General features: G+C 47.8%; 1 protein-coding gene and 1 long non-coding RNA gene across 6 annotated transcripts in view; one reads left to right on the top strand and one right to left on the bottom strand.

Annotated features, from left to right (window-relative positions):
• ROBO3 (roundabout guidance receptor 3) overlaps positions 1-24,118 on the bottom strand; it is a 344,617-nt gene that overhangs the window by 208,261 nt on the left and 112,238 nt on the right. The window contains exon 1 of one of the 5 annotated variants that reach the window (XM_082200226.1): positions 1,729-1,916. The exons of the other annotated variants lie outside the window; for them this stretch is intronic. Within the exon in view, the coding sequence (XP_082056352.1) occupies positions 1,729-1,801 (73 nt within the window). The 5' untranslated portion in view covers positions 1,802-1,916. Of the gene's footprint in view, positions 1-1,728; positions 1,917-24,118 lie in introns of those variants that run through there. 5 annotated transcript variants of the gene reach the window in all.
• LOC309519619 lies at positions 2,484-11,676 on the top strand. The gene is made up of 4 exons (XR_014213891.1): positions 2,484-2,615; positions 3,700-3,765; positions 7,571-7,739; positions 11,242-11,676. It is a non-coding gene; the product is annotated as an uncharacterized lncRNA (long non-coding RNA).

Raw genomic sequence — 24,118 nt, 5'->3', positions numbered from 1 at the left:
AAATCACATCTGCAAATGAAATTCAGATTGCGGTGATGTTGAAACTCTTTTTTGTTCACTCCTAAAGAGCTGGAACTCAGCTCCCAGGCCCCAACCCACCCACCAAATCTGCCTAAATTCTAAACAGAAATACTTGACAGCCCCATAATTTAAAGCACTTAAAAAAAACAAAACCCTCACTTTCCCTCCGTGGTAAATAAAGATGGGTTATTATTATTTCCAGTGCTGCATGTTTTGCAGCTTTAGATTTTGCTTTATAACCGACACATGCAATGGTTCCAGCTCCTGCCTTGGGCTGCTGCATCCTTTTCCAAAGTGTGTCTTGATGCCTCCTCTAGTGGACAGATTCTGGGAGAGTTTGTGGCCTGAAGATTTTTGTTTCCGCACACAGGCACAGAAAAGGGGGGCGGGAGAGACTGCTAAGGGCTTTGGTAGGAAGCAAATTAAGAGCATACAGAAAACCGGAGCACTGTCTCTGGCCACAGAGAGAGGGACTGGTACAAATCTTGCTAAGGCAAGCTGTGTGCGAACCCCAAGCCAGGGGAGGCCTGGAGCCTTCAATTGTCAGGGATCTGAAAGGTCAGTCACCCTCCAGCTGACAGCCTCTTCTCTGAAGCTAGCCTCTACCCAGTCGCATCCCCTTGTGTGCACTTCTTTTTATCACACTCGGGCCCATCTGTTACCTCAATGGAAAGTGCAAAGCAGAAGAGCCTCTGGGTGAGGCTGGAACTCTCCGCACGCAGGCCGAGTGCTCAATTCTGGGTGACATGGAAGGGGGAGGCGACTCCACAACGTGGCAGCTGCGCATTGGGGAGTACATGCACACCACATTTTTGCATGTTACACCTTTCGGACAGGGAAAGTGCAACCACTGCAGGTGCATACATTTTGCTGTAGATCGAACGTGCACCAGAAGAAAAATAAAAATACAGTAAATGTAGCATCCCGGCATGCATGCACAAAAAGAATGGGAAACTACAAACGGGCTTTCATGAGAATCCGCACGTGTTTCACTCCAATCTTCCTACACAGACAAATGCTCTGTAAAGGGAATGATCTACAAAGTGACACGCAGTGGGTCAGGATTGGTGGTCTAACACAGACTCTGGACAAACTCACAAAGACAAGAATGGGGCAGGGAGGAAGGGGGGCACAGTGAAAAAAGAGGACCCCCCTTCCCAGGCTGCCCAGACCCTAATGCCCTCTTGTCGGTCTCCCATTATCATCCTTTCATAGGGTCGTTATCACCAACATCAACCAACCCCTTTTGCCTTTTCATCTAGACTTGAAACTGCCACCCCCAAAGCATGGCTCTCCATTTACTCCAGCGGGGGCCAGAGATTCGCCGGGAGCCTTTGGGCACCTCCCTCGGTGTTTCCCTGCCCCCAGTTTTCCAGAGCGAAAAGATCTGATACAATAGCAACTAGAGATCCGCCAAACTCCAGAACTGTGGCACACTGAGCTGTCCCTAGACCAACCGCAGGATCCCCGGGGAACAAGGAACCCGTCTCCAAAAGAAAGGAAGCCAAACGAATCCGGACCGTGCGCCTCTGAATGTTACTTTCCTGCCCAGCTGTGCCCAGAAACTGCGCTTTCCCTTAGACGACGGGGAGCTCCGGAGCTGCTGTCTCTCCCGAGAGCTCTTTTTGGGGGGAGGGTGTAAGGGGGGGGGGTGGAGTAATAACAGGAGATCTTCAGATCAGGCGCTGGGAGCGAAGCGCATCTTACCTGCAGCGGGTCCCACCAAGGCCGGCAAGAAGCACAGGAAGCTCCGGAGCCAAAGCGGGAGCCGCCGCCGCATGGCTCAGCTCCTCCAGGGACGCATCCAGCAGAGGAAAGCGGAATCCTTTTCGCGGCGGCTCCCCAGCAGGGGGGCGGGTCGGCTCCGGGGACCTGCCCCCAGCCGTGGCGAGAGGGAAGGGAGGCGGTCCTCGGGTTCAGCAGGGGAGGGGTGGGGAGATGGAGAGGCACGCGATCCGGGCAGGCTCCGGCACTTTGGGGAAAGCAACGCCAAGGCGCCGTTTGCTCCCGGGCGAGCGCAGCACTTCTGGAGCGACTCCCAGCGGAGCAAACACGTTGCTGATGCTGAGGTTGCTCCGGACGCCTGGCTGGTGCCTTGCTCGCCCGGGCGCGATAGCCGAGAAGCCGCCACGCCGTGGAACTTGCTTCAACTCCGCTGCCCCGGCCCCTTTGTCAGGCTGCTGGTCCCCCCAGCGGCGGCTGAAAGAGACGCCAACCCGCCTCGCCCGGAGAACGCGCGGGTCGAGAGGAGTTGGCTGCGGTCGAACCGGGATGGGAGGCGGGCGAGGTTTGGCTACGACGCCAGCAGCCACGCCGGAGGGACGCGCTTGCCGAGCTGCTCCCCGCCCCTGTCGCCCCACGGACGCGCAGGGGGGAGCGCTCTCGCAGGCTCACGCCGGATCAAGTCGCCAGCCAGCGCGACTCGAATTGAATCTGGAACCTGCTCGGGGCGCAATTCCGACGCACGAAATAATCACAAGCCGTTGGGGTCCTCGGTTGCCCGCCTGATACAGTAATGTTCTTGCTACACGCGTGTACGAGAAGTAAGGGAAACGCCTCCGCTAGCGTGCACCGTCGTCACGTGAGAAGGCAGGGTGCGTGTTCTGCCCGTGTTAGAACAAACGCAGGGGGTGGGAGGGGCAACGCGGCAGCAGGGTCCGCCCCTGACCTACGTGCCTGCGTGCGAACCTGAGGACGAGTCGGACTAAGGGTTTGCTGCTGCTGTGCTACTCTCACCCACGGAGAGAACTGTTTGTAGTTCACTAACTGGAAGCTGGCGAAAAGTGAGCTTTCACCATCCAGACGTTCAGTGTGCACGTGTGTGGGATAGCTAGGATCACACCTGTTATATTTGCACCTGGCCTTCACTGGTTCACCTAAAGAACCTAAAGAAAAGTGAGGGTCCTTGTCACATGTGCAGTTTGCACACACACAAGTGTATTCACACATTAAGCCAAGACATGGGGAGCAAGGCAGCAGGCTTGATCCTGCCCTCTCCTGTCCATACCCCATCCACTTTTAATATAATGTCCAGAACAAGGTTCCTAACTGCGCATAAAGAGCCCACAGGTGTACAACTTAGACGTGGGATGGACCTTGTGCACATCTTCAGCTGAAGGTGTGGAGATGGATAGGAGGAATATGGCTGTGACCTCAATTCCACTCTCCACTTGACCCCCATTTTTCACTGTGAGCGTCTACATAGAACGATGGCAGTGTATATAGGTGTTTTCCTACGTCACTGTATGCCCGTGGAGGAAAAGTGACACATGGGATGCAGCCTGAAAAAAATTGCTCCCCTTGGGTAGGTGCAGAGTCTCTAAAGACATTGGGTGGATTTATTTTGCTCATTCGGTGCAACCAGTCTAGGTGGCAGGCTACACTGCTTAGCATTCAGTAGAGAAAGCTGTTGTTATTATTCCCTAATGCAGCAAAGGAGAGGTGCTATGACAAGCCATGCCCTTTGATTTGGCAGCCGTGCCCTCCAATTCCAGATATGTGGCCTGTGAACTTTGTAATGCATTAAAGAAATGCACTCTGTGTATATTGAAAGACTCTTTCAGTACACAGGTGAGATCGTCTTCATTTTGCCTTAGGACTGGGTGTTCCATACTTTAGTTGCTTTTATAAATCATTTTAACCGATGGTGCTGATTCTTCCTTATTTTGCATGATCTAGGTATGTGAAAGTCGATTCTGGAGAGGGGGCCTGCTTGGTGAACCCTAACTTAAACCCTCTACAGAGGTTAGCCCTGCGGCAGCATCTTACATTTGCTATGCTTCTGGTTTAGTGCTGAATTAGCAAAACAAGGAGCAAAAACTGGTCCTTGCAACATGACTGCTGAAGCCATCACCGTCAGTCCACAGACAAGGATTAGAGAAGCCACTGAGAGATGTCAGCTTCTTTACACACACACTCCACCAATGTAAGAAATAGAGAAATGAATTCTAGAGGTGAAGTTATATGGATGAAGTCTGCTAAAGCAAATGCAGAAAAAAAAGCATCTTAAAAGGCTAGTGTGCAAAAAGCTTTCAAGGACAAGAGTCCTTTTCATCAGTTTACAATTGCGTATATCAGAATAAATGCTCTGACTGTTCAGTGTCATAAGACTCTTTTTAAAGAAATATGCTTATTATAAGAAAATATCCATGAGGGCTATGGCATGGATCCAGACCAAGGGTTGTAGCCAATGCCAGTCCTATTTAGAGTAGACCCACTGAAGTTAATAGGCATGAGTCAGTTAAGTTCTTTATTTTCAAAGGGTCTACTGTAGAGGCTGGTTGGCCACAGCCCAATCAGCGGGGGAGCAAGCCAAGTGGGCACCTACACCCAGGGGCAGGGCCAGTCGCCCGCGGGGCAGGGCGAACCAGGGCAGGACGCTGTGCGGGGCCTCCAAGGAGTCTGCCTGCCTCCTCCCACTCAGCCGCCCTACAGCTGAGGGGGATGTGGTGGGCAGACCGTTTGGGGCAGCATGGAGCCTGTGGATGTCCAAGCCACTGCGTCACTCCCAGGAGAGACGTGTAGCTCAGGCACAGTGAGTGCCACCCAGCATTTTGTCACTCCCCCTCAGTGGTAACACCCAGTGGTAACACCCAGGGCGGCCTGCCTCCACCGCACCCCCCTTCCTCTGCCCCTGAGCCCAATATTAGTTGAACCTGAGTTCAGCTAACTTAGTCTGGATTCAAGCCTTATGATCCCATTATCTCTAGCATCACATGGAGATAGCAAGATACCTTCTGTGTCTTTGACAGCTATCATTATTATGGACACCGTAAAGATGTAACAGATGTATTATGGTACAGTCATACCTCGGGTTGAAGTTGCTTCAGGTTGAGCATTTCCGGGTTGCGCTCCGCAGCAACTCAGAAGTAACGGAATGCGTTACTTCTGGGTTTCGCCGCTCGCGCATGCACAGATGCTCAAAATGACGTCACATGCATGCGCAGAAGTGGCAAATCACAACCCACACATACGCAGACGCACGGACGCGAGTTGCGTTCACTTCAGGATGCGAACAGGGCTCTGGAATGGACCCCGTTCACATCCAGAGGTACCAGTGTGTAAGCTTCAAATGGACCAAAGCCCATTTTCTCAGATGGCTGATTTCGCTGCAACCATCTGCATTATACGGTTTAAACCGTTTCATACCACTTTAAGTAGTCATGGCCAGGGGTGCCATGTCCTAGGGGCCAAGCTCTTTTGGCCCCCTCAATGGCAACAGCAAGAGCAGAAAGAGGCCAAGCACCAGAGAGGAAGAGCTGTCAGCCGTTGAAGCCATGCTGGCACTGCATTCAGCTCTGCCACAGCTCTTCCAGACATGTTGATGTGATGTCACATGATGTGCAACAAGAGTGTGATGTCACACACACACACAATGCTGGCTCCCCTAATCTTTGGTGCAAGTTGGTGCCCCTGGTCATGCCCTCCTCCAAGAACCCTGAGTGCTGAGAGAAGGTAAAGGTAAAGGGACCCCAACCATTAGGTCCAGTTGCGGACAACTCTGGTGTTGCGGTGCTCATCTCGCTTTACTGGCCGAGGGAGCCAGTGTACAGCATCCAGGTCATGTGGCCAGCAGCGCACGGAAACGCCATTTACCTTCCTACTGGAGTGGTACCTATTTATCTACTTGCACTTTGACGTGCTTTCAAACTGCTAGGTTGGCAGGAGAGTAGTTAGGAGGCCTCAATTCCCCTCATAAAACTATAATTCCTTGAGTAGTTTAACAGTCAAACCCTCTTCCAAAGGAACTCTGGAAATTGTCACCATGTGAGGGGAATAGTTTGGTCAAATTTTGACCATGTGGTCATTTTTAAATAGCACACCTGCCAGCCAATCACTAGACGTGTGGGGGGTTTCCTTCTGCTGCGAACAGGCTCATGCAGCCAAAGCTCAGTGCTGGGCTGAAAACCCTGTGTACAAAACAGCCCCACACTGCTCTTTAAACCTCTGTTTTTGAAAGGCTCAAAGAGCAGCATGGCACTGTTAGCAAACCTATTTGCCCCCATGCTTCTCTTTGAAGTCCCTACAGTCAGTTTTTCAAGGTGCAGCATCACCTGACATCACTATACAGTCAGGTGATTAGCAAGAGTGCAACCCCACCCACCTGCCAAATTTGGCCTTCCAGGGGTGGGGAGTTAAAAGATTCAAACCCACCCTAACTGGCTCTGAGTTTCAGTGCCTAGCGCAGAGTCACATTATGATACGATACGATATGATACAATCTCTTTATTGTCATTGTCCCATACAGAACAATGAAATTGAAAAATCTGCATAAGACATTCAAAAACCCCTATAAACTCTGAAACCCCATTTTAAAATACAATACAGTGGTACCTTGGGTTACATACGCTTCAGGTTACATACGCTTCAGGTTACAGACTCCGCTAACCCAGAAATAGTGCTTCAGGTCAAGAACTTTGCTTCAGGATGAGAACAGAAATTGTGCTCCGGCGGCGCGGCAGCAGCAGGAGGCCCCATTAGCTAAAGTGGTGCTTCAGGTTAAGAACAGTGTCAGGTTAAGAACGGACTTCCAGAACAAATTAAGTACTTAACCCAACTGCCATCAGTGCCGGAGGGAGAGAGCAAAATCCAGAGGGATTCCAGAGAACGTCCCGGGGTTGGGAGAGGCAGCCCATCTTCTGGGGAAGAGAATCAGCGTAGCACCAGTGGAGAAGGGGGGGCAGATGGGGGAAGTGGCGAGGCGGTCCCATGACTCCTTGCTGGGGACCAGCGGGGAGAGTAGAGGTCCTCCGCTGCCTACGCCCTCCTTGCACAGAAGGCTTTCGCACAGAGAGAGTAGGAGGAGACTAGGCGTCAAAGAGCTGCTTTGCTGGAAGAAGTTTAAGAAACGCCCACTGACGGATTCTGCCAGCGATTGAGACAGCCACGGGTGAGCGGCTGTCCGGACAGAAAAGGTTCACTCAGGCAACCCAGCCCGGTGTTTGCACTGGCTTACACACGAGGAACCCCTAGAACCACTACACCGAGGTACCACTGTATACTCTTATACAGACTCCTTATACTGTGTTTAAGTTAGGATAAAGCAGATGGAGAGGCCATAGTCCAATAATGGATACTTCATGAGCCAAAGATCCCACCCAGCTTCATCCTGTTCAGAGTCCTGTTCACCGCTGAGTATTTTCCACTCAGCATTTTCCCATCACAGAATATCAGGTACCAGGTATAAAAGTGATCTCTGCCTGAGACCTGGATAGCCTCTGTTGCCAGCAAGTACAGCTAGTTCCGAGGTAGCTGGACCAATAGCCTGGATCACCACAAGGCATCTTATTAAATTCATACCTCGGGGGAGATGAATGTACTCTCCTCGCAATGACCAATTGGCTTTACAAAACCTACATCTATGCACCTGACTTGTTTTTTCTCCCTTTGAAATTTCTGGGGGCAAGGAGTAAAGAGTTTCCCCAACTTCCTCAGCTGGTTTGATAATACTGCTCCATGGATCACTTGTATAGTTCGGGAGGTCGTGGCGAATGTTTGGCCTAAATTGACCTTCCCTGTAATATGAAGCCATTCGTTTTTGTCCTTGCAGAAACAGAAACAAATCAAACCGGGACGCAGGTACCCACTTGCCCTGCAGACCTGGTGATTCTGATGAAGAGAAACCACAGCTAATGAGCTGGCAAGTGTCATCTGCTAACTTGTGCAACAACTCATTAAGGGCAGGCCTGGGACCCTGCCCCACCCCCATCACCACCCAGGTAATTAAAAAGCTGCCTTCTCCTATGATCACACATAAGATCTGCATAAGATCTAAACAAGACACACACACCTTTCCCTCCTTTTTTCAGTTATTATGACTGTGGTTGTGCCATGACAGGGAGATGCACAAATTAAACACGTGTATACACACCAAAGCTAAACTGTCAACTCTCAAGTCTTGCACAAATGACAGCTAAATTGGTTGGGGGGTTTCCAGAAAGAAGAGAAATCAGGTGAGAATGTGCATTTGATTTGAAAATATGCATTAATGTTCGCAGTTCGCACACTCCGGGCTGCCATCAGAATCCAGGTAGCGAGCTCCCTTGCGGCTGATTTTCCAATGCGCTCTTTTAAATGGAAGTGAAAGACTCAAAGAGGAGGGGATACCAAGCGATGTAGGAGTTTTAAGGAGCAAGCATCGTTGTCTCTTTTGGACTCCGCCACCTGCACTAATTGTAGAAGCATGAAAGGATACAAAAATTGCATCCTCAGAAGCCCTGGCACTTCAGGCTAAAGGGTGGGTAATAAATCAAATTATCGTCATCGTTTCTGAGCCTTCTCCCCCCTTCAACATCTCCCCTGCTATCAGGACATTTCGAGGTGATGCAGTTTAATATAAACACCAAGATTTTTTCCAGGTTATGACAAGTAGCCTCCTCTCTCACACACACAATGCCTCAGGCCCTTGTGAACCTTCTGTCCTCTGTCTGTGGACTGCCCTTCTCTTCCATCTCAAGATACACTCCTTTCAACTCAAGTCTCAGCCTGTGCTAAGCTGAGGTCAGCGCTTGGTCAGCAGGTACCATCTCTCAATATATATATTTTTGGGGGGAGGGGTGTAGTTCTACACTTGATTAATCCTCTTTTAAGCAACGCTATTACTTTTTAAACGTGTCACCACTGTTCATGTGACCTTTAACCCCTTAGAAGAAGCCCGGCAGGCTTTGCCCTGGCAAATGATATATCCATCTTTTATGTACCTTTCTGTAACAGTATCTAATGCAGACTTAAGATTCCTGCCTTGTGATAAATACCAATCACCCAGGTTTTCAGTTTCCGGAAGAGCGAAAAGAAAAACAGTTTCTGCACAAATTTTCTCCCCCCTGCCCCCCCCCATTAGCCTCTTTTCCCATTTCAAATGGGGGGGGGAGCCTGCAAGAGTGATGGAAAGGAACAGAATAGCTGTTGATGAACGAAAGGCAAAGATGAAATCTGTTGCAATGTCGACAGACTTGAATATAAAAATGGAACTGACATTCGTCAGCTAAAGAAATCAGACAGATTATTCACCCATTCTTCTTATTCTGCCACCGAGTCGCAGGCCAGGAGCTGCTTCAGGGATCAATCCTGCTTCTTTCTTTCTTTCTTTCTTTTCTCTCTCTCTGCCCCCCTTTCTTTTCTTCTGAAAAGTACTAAAATAGATCAAGATGGAAATTGCCATTTTTATAGCACAAGGTTCTCTCTGCAGAAGGTTTTGGCCAAATAATTAAGTATCCAGCAATTGTAGAAACTTGCAGGGAATTAATGTTCATCAGTTAAGCCAAGAAAGTGATAAAAATGCAAATCTGTTACTAAATTAACAGAGAGCACCAGCCTCCAGGTATAAAGAGGAGTGATTTCGGCATTAAATCGAGGTGCCTGGCTTATTGGAGCCCCACATGAATGAAAATTAGGGGCTTGCCAACGCTAACGATGCAGGAATGGAGGTGATTCCACCATTCCCTTGCAATTGACCTTGGGGTGGGGCAATCCACCTGAAATATGTCTTAGGAAAGAGCAGGGAAGAGTAAGATTATTTCAATCAATTGCACCATTGTATAGAATAGGAATGGAGAACCTTTGGTCCTCCAGATGTTTTTGGACTCCCAGCTCACACCAGTCCTAACCAGCATGACCACTGATTAGGGATGATGGGAGATGGAGCCTAGTAACAAGTATTGGTGTGCAGGGGCTGAGGACAGAGACCCTTCCCCCTTTGGAAAGATGGACTCTGGCTATATGGTATCAGTAATCGGATGACCACAGGTTCCCCACCTCTGAGAAAGAAACTGGTTGTGTAAAATAAGGAGCATTGCTCAAAAGTTGTCAAGGTGTTGCCTTCAGGATGAGTTATAGAGTGCCGTACAACTCAGATGTAGAAGGACATTGAAACATTTCTGGATCAGGCCAAAGGTCCATCCAGCCCAGGGGTGAGGAACTTGTGGCCTTCCAGATATTTCTAGATTCCAACTCCCATCATCCCACCCAGCATAGCCAATGGTTGGGGTGACGGAGCTGAACTCCAGCCACATCTGGAGAGCCACAGGATTCCTCCCCCCTTCCCGATCTAGCCCAACATGGTATTTCCCATAGTGGCCAACCAAATGCCTCCGAGAAGTCCCCTTTGAACTTGAAAGATTGGTAGACCTAACCTTGAATTTGAAGCTCCCTATGCTACTGGAACGCAGGTAGCGCTGTGGGTTAAACCACAGAGCCTAGGACTTGCCGATCAGAAGGTTGGCGGTTCGAATCCCTGTGACAGGGTGAGCTCCCATTGCTCGGTCCCTGCTCCTGCCAACCTAGCAGTTTGAATGCACATCAAAGTGCAAGTAGATAAATAGGTACCGCTCCGGCGGGAAGGTAAACAGCATTTCTGTGCACTGCTCTGGTTCGCCAGAAGCGGTTTAGTCATGCTGGCCACATGACCCAGAAGCTGTACGCCGGCTCCCTCAGCCACTAAAGCGAGATGAGCGCCGCAACCCCAGAGTCGGCCACGACTGGACCTAATGGTCCTTTACCCTTTACCTTTACATGCTACTAGAATCTGGTGGCAACCTGATTCTTTTGCCTGCCCTAAAACTCTTACTGATCAATTTCATTGAATGACATGCCCCCCAAATTCTAGTATTATGAGTGGGAGAAAAACTTATCTCTATCCACTTTCACTGCACAGTGCATAATTGACACCTGACTCCTACCAGTCTGATGGGGTTGGGCCTCTCATCTAAGGCTGGTGTCAACTCTGCACCGGCTATTGACATCCCGCAGAGAAATAATCAGGATAGAAGCCACAAGGGGCATTCTGGAAAGAGTAGGAAAGCATCATCTCACACAGTTGTGCCCTCAGGAAGGTCTGGGATTTCTCCAGGAAGTAATAATGAAGAAAATATTGCTTCTTCAGAGTGGGGATGGGGGGGGGAATGCAGTTCACTTCATATTTTAATGAAAACCACCTAGTTCATATTTCCCAAAACAATAGATGACCTGAAACACAACTTTGAAATCTGCAGTTCTCTGAAAACTTTTGTCGCATGGCTCTCCAAGCAAATAATGTACCCATTGCTATAGTATTCATGGGGAAAGTACACACAAATGCATGTATATCTAGGAAAATAACATACAGATATGCATCAAATTGGGGAAAATTACTTACAGAAATTGTCTAGATTGCATTAAAATGGGTTCATTAGAAGAAATGTTAAAATGCTAATGAATTCTTGTAAATACTTTTTTTTTTAAAAGCAAACTGATGAGGAAGCCTAGCAAACTGAACTTAAAGATTGGGAAAATGAAAAACTGAAGTCAACAACTTCATCCATGCTTATCCACAAGTGAAGATCCTAGTTATCCAGAGGTCGATGAGCTTCCTATTATTTCCAAGTCCCCCAGAATTGATATCGCTGTCTTCTGCCCTCCCCATAATTGCCTGCAGCATCGCATGGAGTGTCAGAGGTGCCAGCTAGTTCCACAGCTGTTTTATTGCTTTGTCTCAACTCAAGTAACAAGTGAAAGAGCAAAAAAAAGGGAATAGAGTGCCTTTATGCATGTGCAAACTGCTCCCACCCCCCTCAGTCACAGAATAAATACAGTCATCTCCCACCACTCAGATGAGATCGGGGACAAGGGGCTGTGTGCAGAGCAGAAGGTGAAACATCCAGGCAAGCCTGAGCCTCATCAAACCTCACGTCAGAAATTAAGCACCTTCTCATGGGTAAGTGGGTAGTGGGACGCGGGTGGCGCTGTGGGTTAAACCACAGAGCCTACGACTTGCCAATCAGAAGGTCGGCGGTTCGAATCCCCACAGTGCAAGTAGATAAATAGGTACCGCTCCAGCAGGAAGGTAAACGGCATTTCCATGCGCTGCTCTGGTTCGCCAGAAGTGGCTTAGTCATGCTGGCCACATGACCCGGAAGCTGTACGCCGGCTCCCTCGGTCAATAAAGCAAGATGAGCGCCACAACCCCAGAGTCGTTCACGACTGGACCTAATGGTCAGGGGTCCCTTTACCTTTACGTTTATGCATGTGCAAACTGCTCCCTCCCACCCAGTCACGGAATAAATTCAGTCATCTCTCACCACTCAGATGAGATCGGGGACAAGGGGCTGTGTGCAGAACAGAAGGTGCAACATCCAGGCAAGCTTGAGCCTTAACAAACCTCACTTCAGAAATTAAGCACCTTCTCAGGGGTAAATTCTCAGTAGTTCACTGAAGCTGAACTAGCCTAACATCCTATCTTGGCTTGCAAGCTGTCTCTGTAGAGGGGAGAGGGAGCCTCACTTGGCTTGTAAGCTGTCATAAACATGGGCTTCCATGAAGGTTGGGGAAATAAAGGGATTCATCTCGGTTTAGGGTTAGGTTGGGGCTGAGCTGAGCTGCTGGATCTCACTCAGCCCAGGATAGAGGCAGACTGAGTCCTGCAAAAGGAAGTTTTCATATCTCGTCTCCTAATATGAGCGAGTTCCAGTAAGGAGGTTATGAAAACCAGCTCCTCCAGGATCGTGCTTTATCAGTTATTAGAGTCCTCCTCTGTTATGGGAATCTTCGCTCATGATCTTACTGTCCCCAGACAGGAAGACACCAACAAATTCTGGTGCTATTCCATTTCTGAGAAGACAGAATCATAGGAAGCTGCTGTGTACCAGGTCAGGCATTTGGTCTAGGTGGCCCAGTATTGTGACTGACAGTGGCTCTCTGGGGTGTCAGATGTGTTTGTGCAGGGTGGGGTCCTCCATATCCCCTACTATCTGATCCTTTTCACATGGGAGGTGCCAGGGACTGGGAGACAATTTTGGTCTGAAAGGAGAAAGAATAATAATAGAACCGTACAATTCTAGAGTTGGATAGGGCCAGCCCCCAGCAGTGCAGCAATCTTTCATCCAATGTGGGACTTGAACCCACAACCTTGGGATTAAGAGCCACTTGCTCTTCTGACCGCACCATTGTCTGTTAAGCAAAAAGAAAGAGGAAGAATGAACAAACTTGGGACCTTTGCATGCAGAAGACATGTGCTCATCCTCTGACCTTGGCCTCCTCTCCATTTTCATGAAATAAATGCCTCTTTTCATCAAGTTTCTGAGGCCTGATCCAAGCTTTCAAACAAGCAGCATGATGGGTAACACTTAACATGAAGAATATATCATCTTAGAGGAGGAGGGGGAGAATACTGAATGTTTATATAGCACTCAAGTGCTGGAAGTCCTTCGTATGCCTAAAATAGTTGCGAACTTCACAATTACTATTTACCACAATTCTTATAATTATTGATTTGAATTGCTATTGTTGCTGCTGCTGCTAAACTCTTATAAAGTGCCGAATATTTCCCAGGTGATATAAAATACAGTGGTACCTTGGGTTACATACGCTTCAGGTTACAGACACTTCAGGTTACAGACTCTGCTAACCCAGAAATAGTACCTCGGGTTAAGAACTTTGCTTCAGGATGAGAACAGAAATCGCGCGGCAGAGGCACGGCGGCAGTGGGAGGCTCCATTAGCTAAAGTGGTACCTCAGGTTAAGAACAGTTTCAGGTTAAGAATGGACCTCCAGAACGAATTAAGTTCTTAACCTGAGGTACCACTGTACATATATGGAAAACTAAAGCAGTCCCTGCCTACAGGCTCCCAGTCTAATAAGATGTGGTGCAAAAAGGAATAAGGAACAGATTCCCCAACTCTCCAGGGCAGATTTGAGGAGGGCATGGGGAGGGCATAGAAGGGGTGTTGTTGTTTTCAGTTCTGCAAGCAGAAATCCTTGCGCTGATGGAACATGTTAATTGGATACCCGCCCCGTTCTTACAGTGGCCAACCATATGCCCATGGGAAGCCCCCAAGCAGAATCTGAGTGTAAAAACATTATCCCCACCTGTGATTCCTAGCACCTGGTATGCAGATGCATGCTCCCATCAGAAAATACTATCCTCAGAAAAGACACACACAGTGGCAGCATAGGCTTTGGGATCTAGATGCTCCATAAATTCCACACTGGGAGGGCTCAGACACATTTGTTTGCTGTGCACCATCAGAGGGTCCTCATGCAGGTTTCCATTTGCATTCAGAAGGCCACTGTCAGAGACCAAGCTGAGGAGAGCTACTCTGATGAGGAGCCTCCCCCTGCTCCTGACCAGGATCCTGAAGCTGCCCAGGAACAGTGGAGCAGTATAGATTTGGAGCAGTGGTTTGCAGAGGGGCATAGTTCAGAAGACAACAGCTGGGCAGAACTGAGTGGGGAACAGCTAGGAAAAGAAGAACAGGGAGAAGAGAATTAACAGACTCCCTTTCGCTGGAAAGTGTCCAAACGATCAGTCCAAGGTCACGGAGAGCAGATAAGGTAGCTACACAGAAGGCCAAATGGTTGTGAGATCAGGTTGCCAGATGAAGAAGTGATGGGGGTGGCTTGGGGGGAAGTGGGGGGAAACCTTAATTGGGAGCACCTTTCCTCTGAGAATGGAGTCTTTGTTCTTTTGCTGTGAAAGTTAAAAATCTCTTTAACCGGTAAGAGACTATTTTCACTTTGTTCTGCTTATCCATGGCCAAAGGGAGGGAGGAAACCGCTCCCCCAAAGCCTGACAGCCACCCCTGTTCATCTCCACCACAGGACAGTATGAAACACTGTCCCATCCATAGCTGCCATCATCTTATGGAGGGCTCTGCGCACCACTCTGACGCTGTTACAACATTGGGCGGAGTGAAACATGGCAGTGATGTAGCCCCAGTGGCTCCTTCTGAGCCAGGGGTTGGGGCTTCACATGCCCAGGCAGATAGTTGGTGATGGTATCAACAGCATGGTCAGGCTTCTTGCTCTGCCTGCCTCTCTTCCCTCCTTCCCTCATGTGCCAGCCGGGCCCCTCCCTCTCCTATGCCCGCTTCCAGTGCCTGCTGGCCAGGTGCTCTCATCAGTGCTCTGGCTGCAACCATGGTATTTAGGGGGTGGCCCCCGAAGAGGCTGCTGCCCCCACCACGGGAAGGCGCCTTCTTTGCTGGCTTGCCCACCTGCCCATGTCCTCCTCGGCTGCTCTGTGCCAAGCCACATGGAGGGAAGGATCAAGTAAGCAAGGAAAGAAGGGACAGGCAGGGTGGGAAAAATACTGTGTGGGTTGAGCCCCCAGAGGAATTGAGAGGGACAAGGTATCCCAGCTCCATAGAGTTGACAGGTATGGCCGCATCTACTCATTTTGGTCTTGTGCAGTAGCCTTCAGCTAGTCTCCGCATCGGCCTTTTTGTGTGTGCCATGCAAAGTGATCTTGTGGCATTTGTGCTGGCTGTGCAAGCCCCCCTATTCTTTTATTCATGAAGGCTGTTTTTCACCAACAGAATATTGGAGCCCTCATTTCTGTCTCAAGGAATCTATTAACTAGTACACAGTGCAAAACGATCCAATTTGCCCTGCCCAAACCATGTGTGATCTAAAATACAACTATCCTTCAAATTATGCAATTCTCCTAATTTTACAGAGCAAATCTCCAAGCAAAACAGGCACCTGAAAGCATGCATATCAAGGGAAAGTGTGCACAAAAATATACAGAAAATAGCATGCAAAATTGTGTACAAAAATGCATATATTAGGAATAATGCCCAGAAAAATGCAAACCGATATTGATGGATTTCTGTTTTTAAGCAAACTGAAGTTAAAATGGGGGGGGGGGGAGAGAATGTGAGAGAAACCAAGGGTGACAGATTCATCCAGCCCTGCTTTTAACTTTTGGAGCTCAGCAGAAAGTGATATTCGTAACACACCAGACTTGTAAATGCCCTCAGACTGCAGGATGATTTCTCCTCCAGGTGGATGTTCTATATTCTGAATCATAACATTGCCTTTTTATCACAGCTTCAAACACTTTTGATTCTGCATATTTGGTTCATTTTAAGCCAATTAAAGACACTTGTGAGAACAAGCGCCGAGTGATTTCTAAATTCCTCACTTAGCCGTCTAGGAAAATTTCAGCCTCATCATTCATCGTCAGTCTGCAGGGGCTGGAGCTGATCCCATCTATAATTTCCTCCTTGGTTCTGAGTTCCATGTGTCCAATGCTTTTACGCCATCTTCATAATGAAAGTATATAGCTGCCTTAGCTCATTCTGTTGAAATAGCACATCGCAATGCTACCTCTTCCCTCCTGCGCTGCCCTGTGTAAATCTTAGCCATCAATTTTTGACATTCTAATTATGGGACTCCAAACAGTTATGCTCAGTAGATCATAATCCCATCTCATAGCTTCACTACTCGAACTCTCTCGTTTCCATTCTCCTTCCTCTTCTGTATAGAAATGTAGGTAAATTAATATCCCTTTCTATTAAGTTTTTTATATTTTTTGCTGCAGGATGATGTCACCATTTGGCTTATTTAGGATGCTTGGAAATCTATACTGCACTTTTCATCTCAGCTCCTTGTCCAGTCTTAACTTGAACTTCCTGATCTAATTATTTTAATCGCTCATTTAAATGTTTCAATTGCTATGCTTTTTGACAAGCTTGTTTTATTGTATATTTTAATTATGGATGTTTCACTGGAGTATGTCTCTCTCTCTGTGTGTGTGTGTCAATTATGCATAGATAGTTTATAATTGATTTTGTACTTGTAAACCACTTAGAAGCCATTTTGGTCACATAAGTGGTATAGAAATTAATTAACAAGAACTTGGTTTGAAGCCCTGCTAACGTGAGCCACAGGATCCAAGTTCCATTCACATGGTCACTTTTGGCGATTGATCGCTAGCCATAGTACCTGGAGAGTTTTGATGGACTGAAAGTGTTCGAGGTCAAATCATTGTCTGAAATGGTAAGCCAAAGATGGGGAGCCTGTGGTCTCACACAAGTCACATCCAGGATGGCCAAGAGTCAGGGATGATGGGAATTGTAGTCTTCTGGAAGGCCACTAGTTTCTTGCCCCCATGGGCTTGTAAGCTGTCATAAACATGGGCTTCCATGAAGGTTGGGGGAACTAAAGGGATTCTAAAATGAGGGGCACATTCCCATTCTCTTTGCCCTTATCACCTCACTGGTTCCTGCTAGTACTTCATATGTAGCAGTGAAGGATAACATCACAAGGGATAGGCATATCCATCAGCTTTGCTTTCTCACACTTTCTCATTTGTCCAGTATTCAGCTCGTCACATGTTCACAAGCATTTGGGATTATTTTAAAGTCCTCCTGAAAATTCACCAGCCTTTTAGTGTGAATTTCTCATAAGACGCACATTTGTGTGTGCAATATTGCTCAATATACACATTTTTACAAATCAAGTTTCCTGTAATGCACTTTTGTATGCTGTTTTTACAAATATATGCATTTCAACGCACATTTTACCACAATATATGCAATTATGTATATTAGTTGGCTGAAGAACTGCATTGCAAAATTTGGGAAAGTGTAAATTTCGCAGGGTGGTTGTGTGAATTTTGGTTCAAGTGTTGTTTTGGAAAGTATACATTGGGTAGGTTTGCTTCTGAATGCAAACAGAATCAAATTACTCCCAAATCCCTAAACAAAATGCAGGATAGTGTCCTCCAAAGGGCTAAATTGGACAAATAGGATCTCCCACAGTTTGTAGTTTGTTTATTTTTAAAAAAGCAGTCAATGGTGGGGGGCAATTTAATTGAAGCTCTCAGCACAGGGGTAGGGAGAAATAGGAAGCTGCCTTATAGCAACTTATACCATTGATTCATCTTGCCTAGCACTGATTGGTGGTGGCTCTCTATGGTTTCACACAGGAGCTATTTCCCAGCCATACCTAGAGATGCCAGGGACTGAACCTGGGACCTTTGGCATGCAAAACATGTGCTCTGCCACTCAGCTACAGCTCTTCCCTGACCCATAGGAACATAGGAAGCTGCCTTATACTGAATCAAACCACTGGTCCATCTAGGTCAGCCTTTCTCAACCTTGGGTCTCCAGATGTTGTTGGACTACAATTCCCACCATCCCTAGCTAGCAGTACCTGTTAGAATTCCTGCTCCATGACTGCAGTCATGGGATTGTTGTCTATCACATGACAGTATATGTTTTGACTCCACAGAGTGGGAAGTGACGGAGACAGTATGTTTGTGTTACTCTGTTCCATGAAGTGGGACTAGTGTCCTTTGTTCTTTTTCTCTTTGCTGTCTGATGCTAGAGAGAGAGGGAGCCATGTCGCAGTGCTCCGTGTGTGCTTATATGTAAATAAAGTAGATTAGCCAAAATGCTGAGTTGCTGAGGTTCTGTTACGCATGATGCACAAACTCTGCGGATCCCTAAGTGTGCTGGTGTCTGCTGGCATCGTTCGCTGTGATGTTCAGGCTGAAGAAAGCTTTTGAACTCCCGAACGATCAACCAGGAGGGAGAGAACATGCCTGTTGGGCATATGTCTTTGCCAGGGTCCTACTTGAGTTTAGGACGAGCTCCTGACAGTACCAGTGGCCGGGGCTGGTGGGAGATGGTCCAACAACATCTGTGGACCCAAGATTGAGAAAGGCCGATCCGGTTCCATCTCGTATTGACTGGCAGCACCTCTCCAGGGTTTCCGGGAGGAGTCTTTCCCAGTCCTACCTGAAAATGCTGGGAACTGAACCTGGGGTTTGATACAACCCTGTCCTATGCACCATAGTCCTGATAAAAATACCCCCGCCAGTTCTTACATATCCTACACTATCAGTATCTCTCCTTCTGTTTCAATGGGGTCAGCAGCATAGAGGCAAGTTAACTGTGCTCTGTCTGCATCCTGACGTTCACACTAGAACATACGTGACAGTTCTTTGAGGAAGGAAAGGTCACTAATGGAAGACTAATTACAAATTGTCTTTGGGGCAGTGTTGTCTTCAGATACCAACCACAGAACACATGATAACATTTGAACATCACTGGTGGGAGGGACCACAATTTGGTGGTGGGATATACCCTTGGCACGCAGAAGGCTCCAGGGTCAGTCCCTAACACTTCAAATAAAATGATCAGGAGGCAGATGATGAGAAAGATTTCTGCCTTGAGATCTTAGAGAGCTGCTGTCAATCAGAATATACAGATGGGCCAGTATTCTGACCTAGTAAAAAGCAGATTGCTAGGAAATTAGCACCGTACCACAAATCTTTTGGGAAGGTACATGGTAGCATGCTGGAGTATTCCCTAGTGCAAGGATAGCAAACCTGTGGCACTCTAGATATTTGGTTGGGCTATAGCTCCCACCATCTCTGACCATTGACCATGTTGACTGGGGGCTGATGGGAGTTGGAGTCCAACAACATCTGGAGGGCCACAGGTTGTCCATCCCTGTGATAGGGGAATGTCCAATATATATATTTAAGGTAGTTGAAGATGGAAAACACACTCCTCTAGTAACACTGCATCCTATTGTCCCAAGGCACCCCTCCCTACATCACCTCCTCATCTCAGCACCTATCGGCTCCCACTCATGTCAAGCATCCTTTGGACTCCCTCCATTGCAGCTGGCCCTTCAGAACTCAAGATGACAAGCCTAATGTTCAGTGGGGGTGGGGTGGGGGTGTAATAACATCTCTAATTACAGGAGAGGCATCCAGAGATCTTTCCAGATTCTTCCTTAATTGAGCCATTTTAAAAGGGAAACTGTCAAACGCTACACACTTTCGTTTGATTGCAATCGTCTTCTGAAAGCCTGGAGATGTAATTCCTCTCCCTGCTGTTTTCATCCCTTTCCATTTGACAGGCGATGCTATTTTCCCTGCTCTCCTTGGGAAGGCTGAGCCAACATTTCTCTACCTCCTTCGTTCGTTTCTTTGTGGAGGGCACCAGGACCGCAGGATAATGCCAAGATAACACTATTGTGAGCCTAGGTCCAATATACCACCTAGCTGCCTCTTTCTTCTTCAAAACACAACACCCCACCGGCCCCAAACATAAAGGCTAATTTTGGCAAGGTTTAATAGCACAGTCTGGTTCAATGGCCACGTACGTTGGTGAAGCTTCACTGGCTTAAAAAGGATTACACTAGTGTAAATGGGTTCCCACAGAAACTGCTCAGAATAACAGAAGACCATGATCTGCAATACTGATTTATATATGAAGATAGGCGATGATGCTGGTGATGAAGAAGATAGCAGGCACCACTAATCCATTATACTGACACCCCGCCCTGGAGACGAAGGCTCCACGTCAGTGGGGAAGGATTGAAGTATGTACAAAGCAGCCCCTGAGGTCGCAGAGATAGATTTCTCCGCTTCAGTGCACTGCAAGGAATTCAAAGCTACAGTCCCGCAGTGCTGGGGCTGCCCCACTGACTTCGATGGCTCTGGTCCAGAATAACTGGTTTGAAGATCCCTGCCAAAACAGAAACTGGAAATTGAAATGCCTATATCTCCCCTGGAAGCAAGGTTTTTCTCTAGCAATGCCAAGTGGCTCCTCTGCCAAGGACGTTGCTTGGGCCGATTTTACACACAGCATGAGTTATAATTACATTATCGGGGAAACAAACAAAGTCAGATGACAGTCCGTGTGTCAAATGAGCCCCATGAAAGAGTCCAGTTCTCTAAGCTTACATTAATGTTCCTGCACCTATAAGCCGTATCTCTCATATGCCAATATGTTGCAGTGACGCAACTGACCATGGTCAAAGTTTTGACCAGTTCAGCTCAATATGAATGGAAGCCCTGGGCAGTATTCAACTAACACATGTCATCAGTGCAAGGATTTCTATGTGTGCAATGGGACTTTCTCCCCCTCCTCTCCCCACATGCAACCTATATCCTCCCCAAATCTGCTCCCGAGAGTTTGGGAAACCCCTGGGAGAGATTTTGGTGCTGTGTTTGGGGAAGGGAAGGGAAGAATGTTCTGCTGCTCGTCAGAGGTGCCATCTCACCCTCAGAGTTGTGGGTGCCCACTGCCGCAACGCAGACGTGACATCACAAGCACATGCCTGCATGTACACACACTACGTGCAGGTGTGTGCATGTAACATTGCATGTCTGTGCTGCAGCGGCGACAGTGGCACCTCTTCTTCCTCCTCTCCATTGCCAGCGAAGCACCCTTTTCTGCAGGGAGGGACTTGGACATGGAGGCAGAGAGAGTCTACTTCTGTATCCAAGCATCGCCCCCCCCCCAAAGGATACCTGTCTGTCTGTCTGTGGACGATGAAGCTGAACTGCTTCTCTCTCGGAGACAGGGCCACTGCCACCTGCCGGCTTTCCTCACTGACTTTATGGGTGCCCAGCCCCCACAATTGTATTGTTGTGGGTGCTCAGGCCCCCACGGCCCCCTGGAGTTGGCTTCTATGTTGTTCATGCAGAAATCCTTGCCCTGATGGTACGTTCATATAACACTGTGTTGGATCTGCCAGCCGCTCAGTTACACTGGCTAGAGAAAATTAGTCAAGCTATTTTCGTTTCAGTTCATGCAGTTTGATGTTTCGCAGGAATTTAAAACTTAAACAAAGAGTCCTATTGCACCTCAAAGGCTAGCCAATTTATTACGGCTTAAACTTTCATGGACCGAAGCCCACTTTTGTCAGATGAAAATAGGATGGAGGATCTTGAGAAGCTATTTGCACACGGCTCTAGTTTAAGCAGCCTGTAACATAAGCTTGCTGTGGTTTGCAAGTAACTGTGTGGGTAAAAACAAGATAGCCGCTCTTTGTCCAGAGCAAGGGAGAGGACCCTACACCAACAGCTTTCTGTTCAGATTCAAGGTACATCGCAGCAAAGTTGGATCCACTCCTGAAAACACACTTTCCCAGCCAGCAGAACCCACCAAGTATTTAATGTTACCAAATCAGCCTTCCAGTCTAATAAGACACTCAGAACCGTGAGAAGCAGTGGCGTAGCATGGGGGTGCAGGGGGGGCGGGCCACACCGGGCACAACATCGGGGGGGCGCTCGCACTCGCAGCTCTCTGCCCCTACCTGGCTCACTCACTCTCTCTCACAGCAGTGCTGGCTATGCGAATCCGATCCGAGCTGCCGGGTTGCCGCCCACTGTGAAGGGGGAGGGTGCTAGGTGTGCGTTGCGGTGCGGAGTGGAGAGAGAGCGAGGGAGGGACTATCTGGGGGAGGGACAGTGCAGCGGCCGCCCAGCGCAGCGCTGAGCGCGGGAGAGAACCACACCAGACCAGACCAGGCAGCAGCAAGAAGAAGCTGGCAGCGGCGGCAGGTTAGGGGTTAGGGGGCGCAAATTACTTGCCTTGCCCTGGGTTAGGGGGCGCAAATTACTTGCCTTGCCCCGGGTGCTGACAACCCACGCTACGCCGCTGGTGAGAAGAAAACACGTTCCCGAAGAATGGAAGTTCTCAGGCCCAACATTCATTTCCAAACTGCTTGTGATGCGTGGTCACTTGTGGATATTAACCTCCCCCCCAAAACAAAATTTCAAAATCTCTCCCTCTTTTGTGCACCTGCTATAAATCCACGATCAAAATAGGTTGTAGAAGGAGCCCGGGGGATTTAATTTAATGTGGCATCATTCTAGGAAAGGGATTGGCAGTTTGGCCAGTTTGCAACCTATTCCCATTAGCTGATGGCATGCTTACTTGACAACCTGACCTTAATTAGTGCTGAACAGCTAAAAGGGATTTGAGGCTACAGTCCTAAGAACCAGGGGCATTGCTTGATTATTAAAAGACCTGGGGCACTAGACTATGCTACAAATTTGTATAAAATTTGTGCATGCTAATTTATATGTATAGATACAAATTTGGGCCTCTGAGCAAATTAAGGTGGTGGCTGGCTGGCTAGCGGCTCCCCAGCACTGCATTTTGCAGTGCGCTGAGCTGCCCTCTATGCAAAGTTTCTTAAGACAAATAATAAGGGACAAGGGATGCAGCCAGCAAAACCCACCAGCATGAAAACTCACCCGTCCCCTAGTGCAAGAACTTTTGCACTAGTGGACAAAGAATGCTGGATACAGGCCATGATGTCTTTTTCTTCTTAAATGCCTGGTGTTTACCTGCGCCAAGGACAAGGCAGAAAGATTAAGATGCTGATCTGACATCAGATTGATTACACTAAACTTCAGTCCTGACACTTAGCTGTGCATGTGTGTGCTGGGGTAGAAGTAAGCCCCATTTAACTCAGTGGGAATCTTCATAAATGTGTATAATACCGGGCTGTACAGGACATTTAATAGCAAACTGTTTCCTGATTTGTGGCTGCAGCAAGGACAAAATGGAAGTCAGATCTTTGGTCCATTTAGCTCAGTGTTCTCCACATGCTGACTGAGCTCCAAGATTTCAGCAAATGGTCTTTCTCCATCCCTGTCTGGAGATGCCTGGGACTGAATCTGGGATCTTTTGCTTGCAAACAGATGCCTTACCCCTTCACTAAGGCCTCTCCCCCAATTTGGCTGAGCAATAGAGAATTAACCCTAAAATAAGCGGTACCTAACCCCTAGGAAGTTGGCAGTGATAAATCCTGGCACCACACCACATTGCTGGAAGAGCTACCCCACACAGTACATATCTCCACATGTGGTGGGGAGGTACAAAAATACAGCCCTTCCGGAATTCGATATTCCAGAAGATTAATAAAATAACAAAACAGCAATTTGAAGTCAAACCAGAATTAGCTTGCAAAACTTAAAAATTGGGAAAGCAGCAGTGTCCCAACTAAAACAGACTGCTTATCTAAAATGATGCAATACTTCCATATTGCTGAACTAACAGGGAGGATAAGAGGAGATATGGTACAAAAAGTGAATAAGGAGTGGGCTATCTTTAAAGAATACATCAAAATTTATGTGGGAAAAGTAGAATTTCTGACAGATATTGAGTGAATCCAGAAAATGATTAGAGTGAAGGGAGAGTAAAGTCAAGATAGAAGAAGAGATTTAAAAAATAATGAAATGTGTTTAAGCTAGTTGGAAAAATAAAGTAGCGTAACAAGAATGGCTGGAAGTCAAGTCACTTGGTGGGTGTCTGTGTGGGGTAGGTGTGTAGGTATGTTGATATGTACAGTATAGGTAGGTATTATATAGAGTAATGTAGGTATGTTTTATGTAATGAAAATAAGGTAGTGCGTTGTGTACATGTATTGTGTAAATGTACCGTATCTTTCGCTCTATGAGGCGCACCCGACCATAAGACGCACCTAGTTTTAGAGGAGGAGAACAAGAAAAAAAATATTCTCTCCCTTTCTGCTCAGCGCCTCTCCAGCAAAGCGGGAGGAGAAACGGAAGGGGCTCCGTTTCTCC

The sequence above is a fragment of the Podarcis vaucheri genome, assembly GCF_965113315.1.
Source record: "Podarcis vaucheri genome assembly, chromosome: 15".
Taxonomy (NCBI): Eukaryota; Metazoa; Chordata; class Lepidosauria; order Squamata; family Lacertidae; genus Podarcis; species Podarcis vaucheri.
The sequence above is the reverse complement of the archived record's forward strand: the minus strand, read 5'-3'. Positions and strand labels throughout refer to the sequence as shown.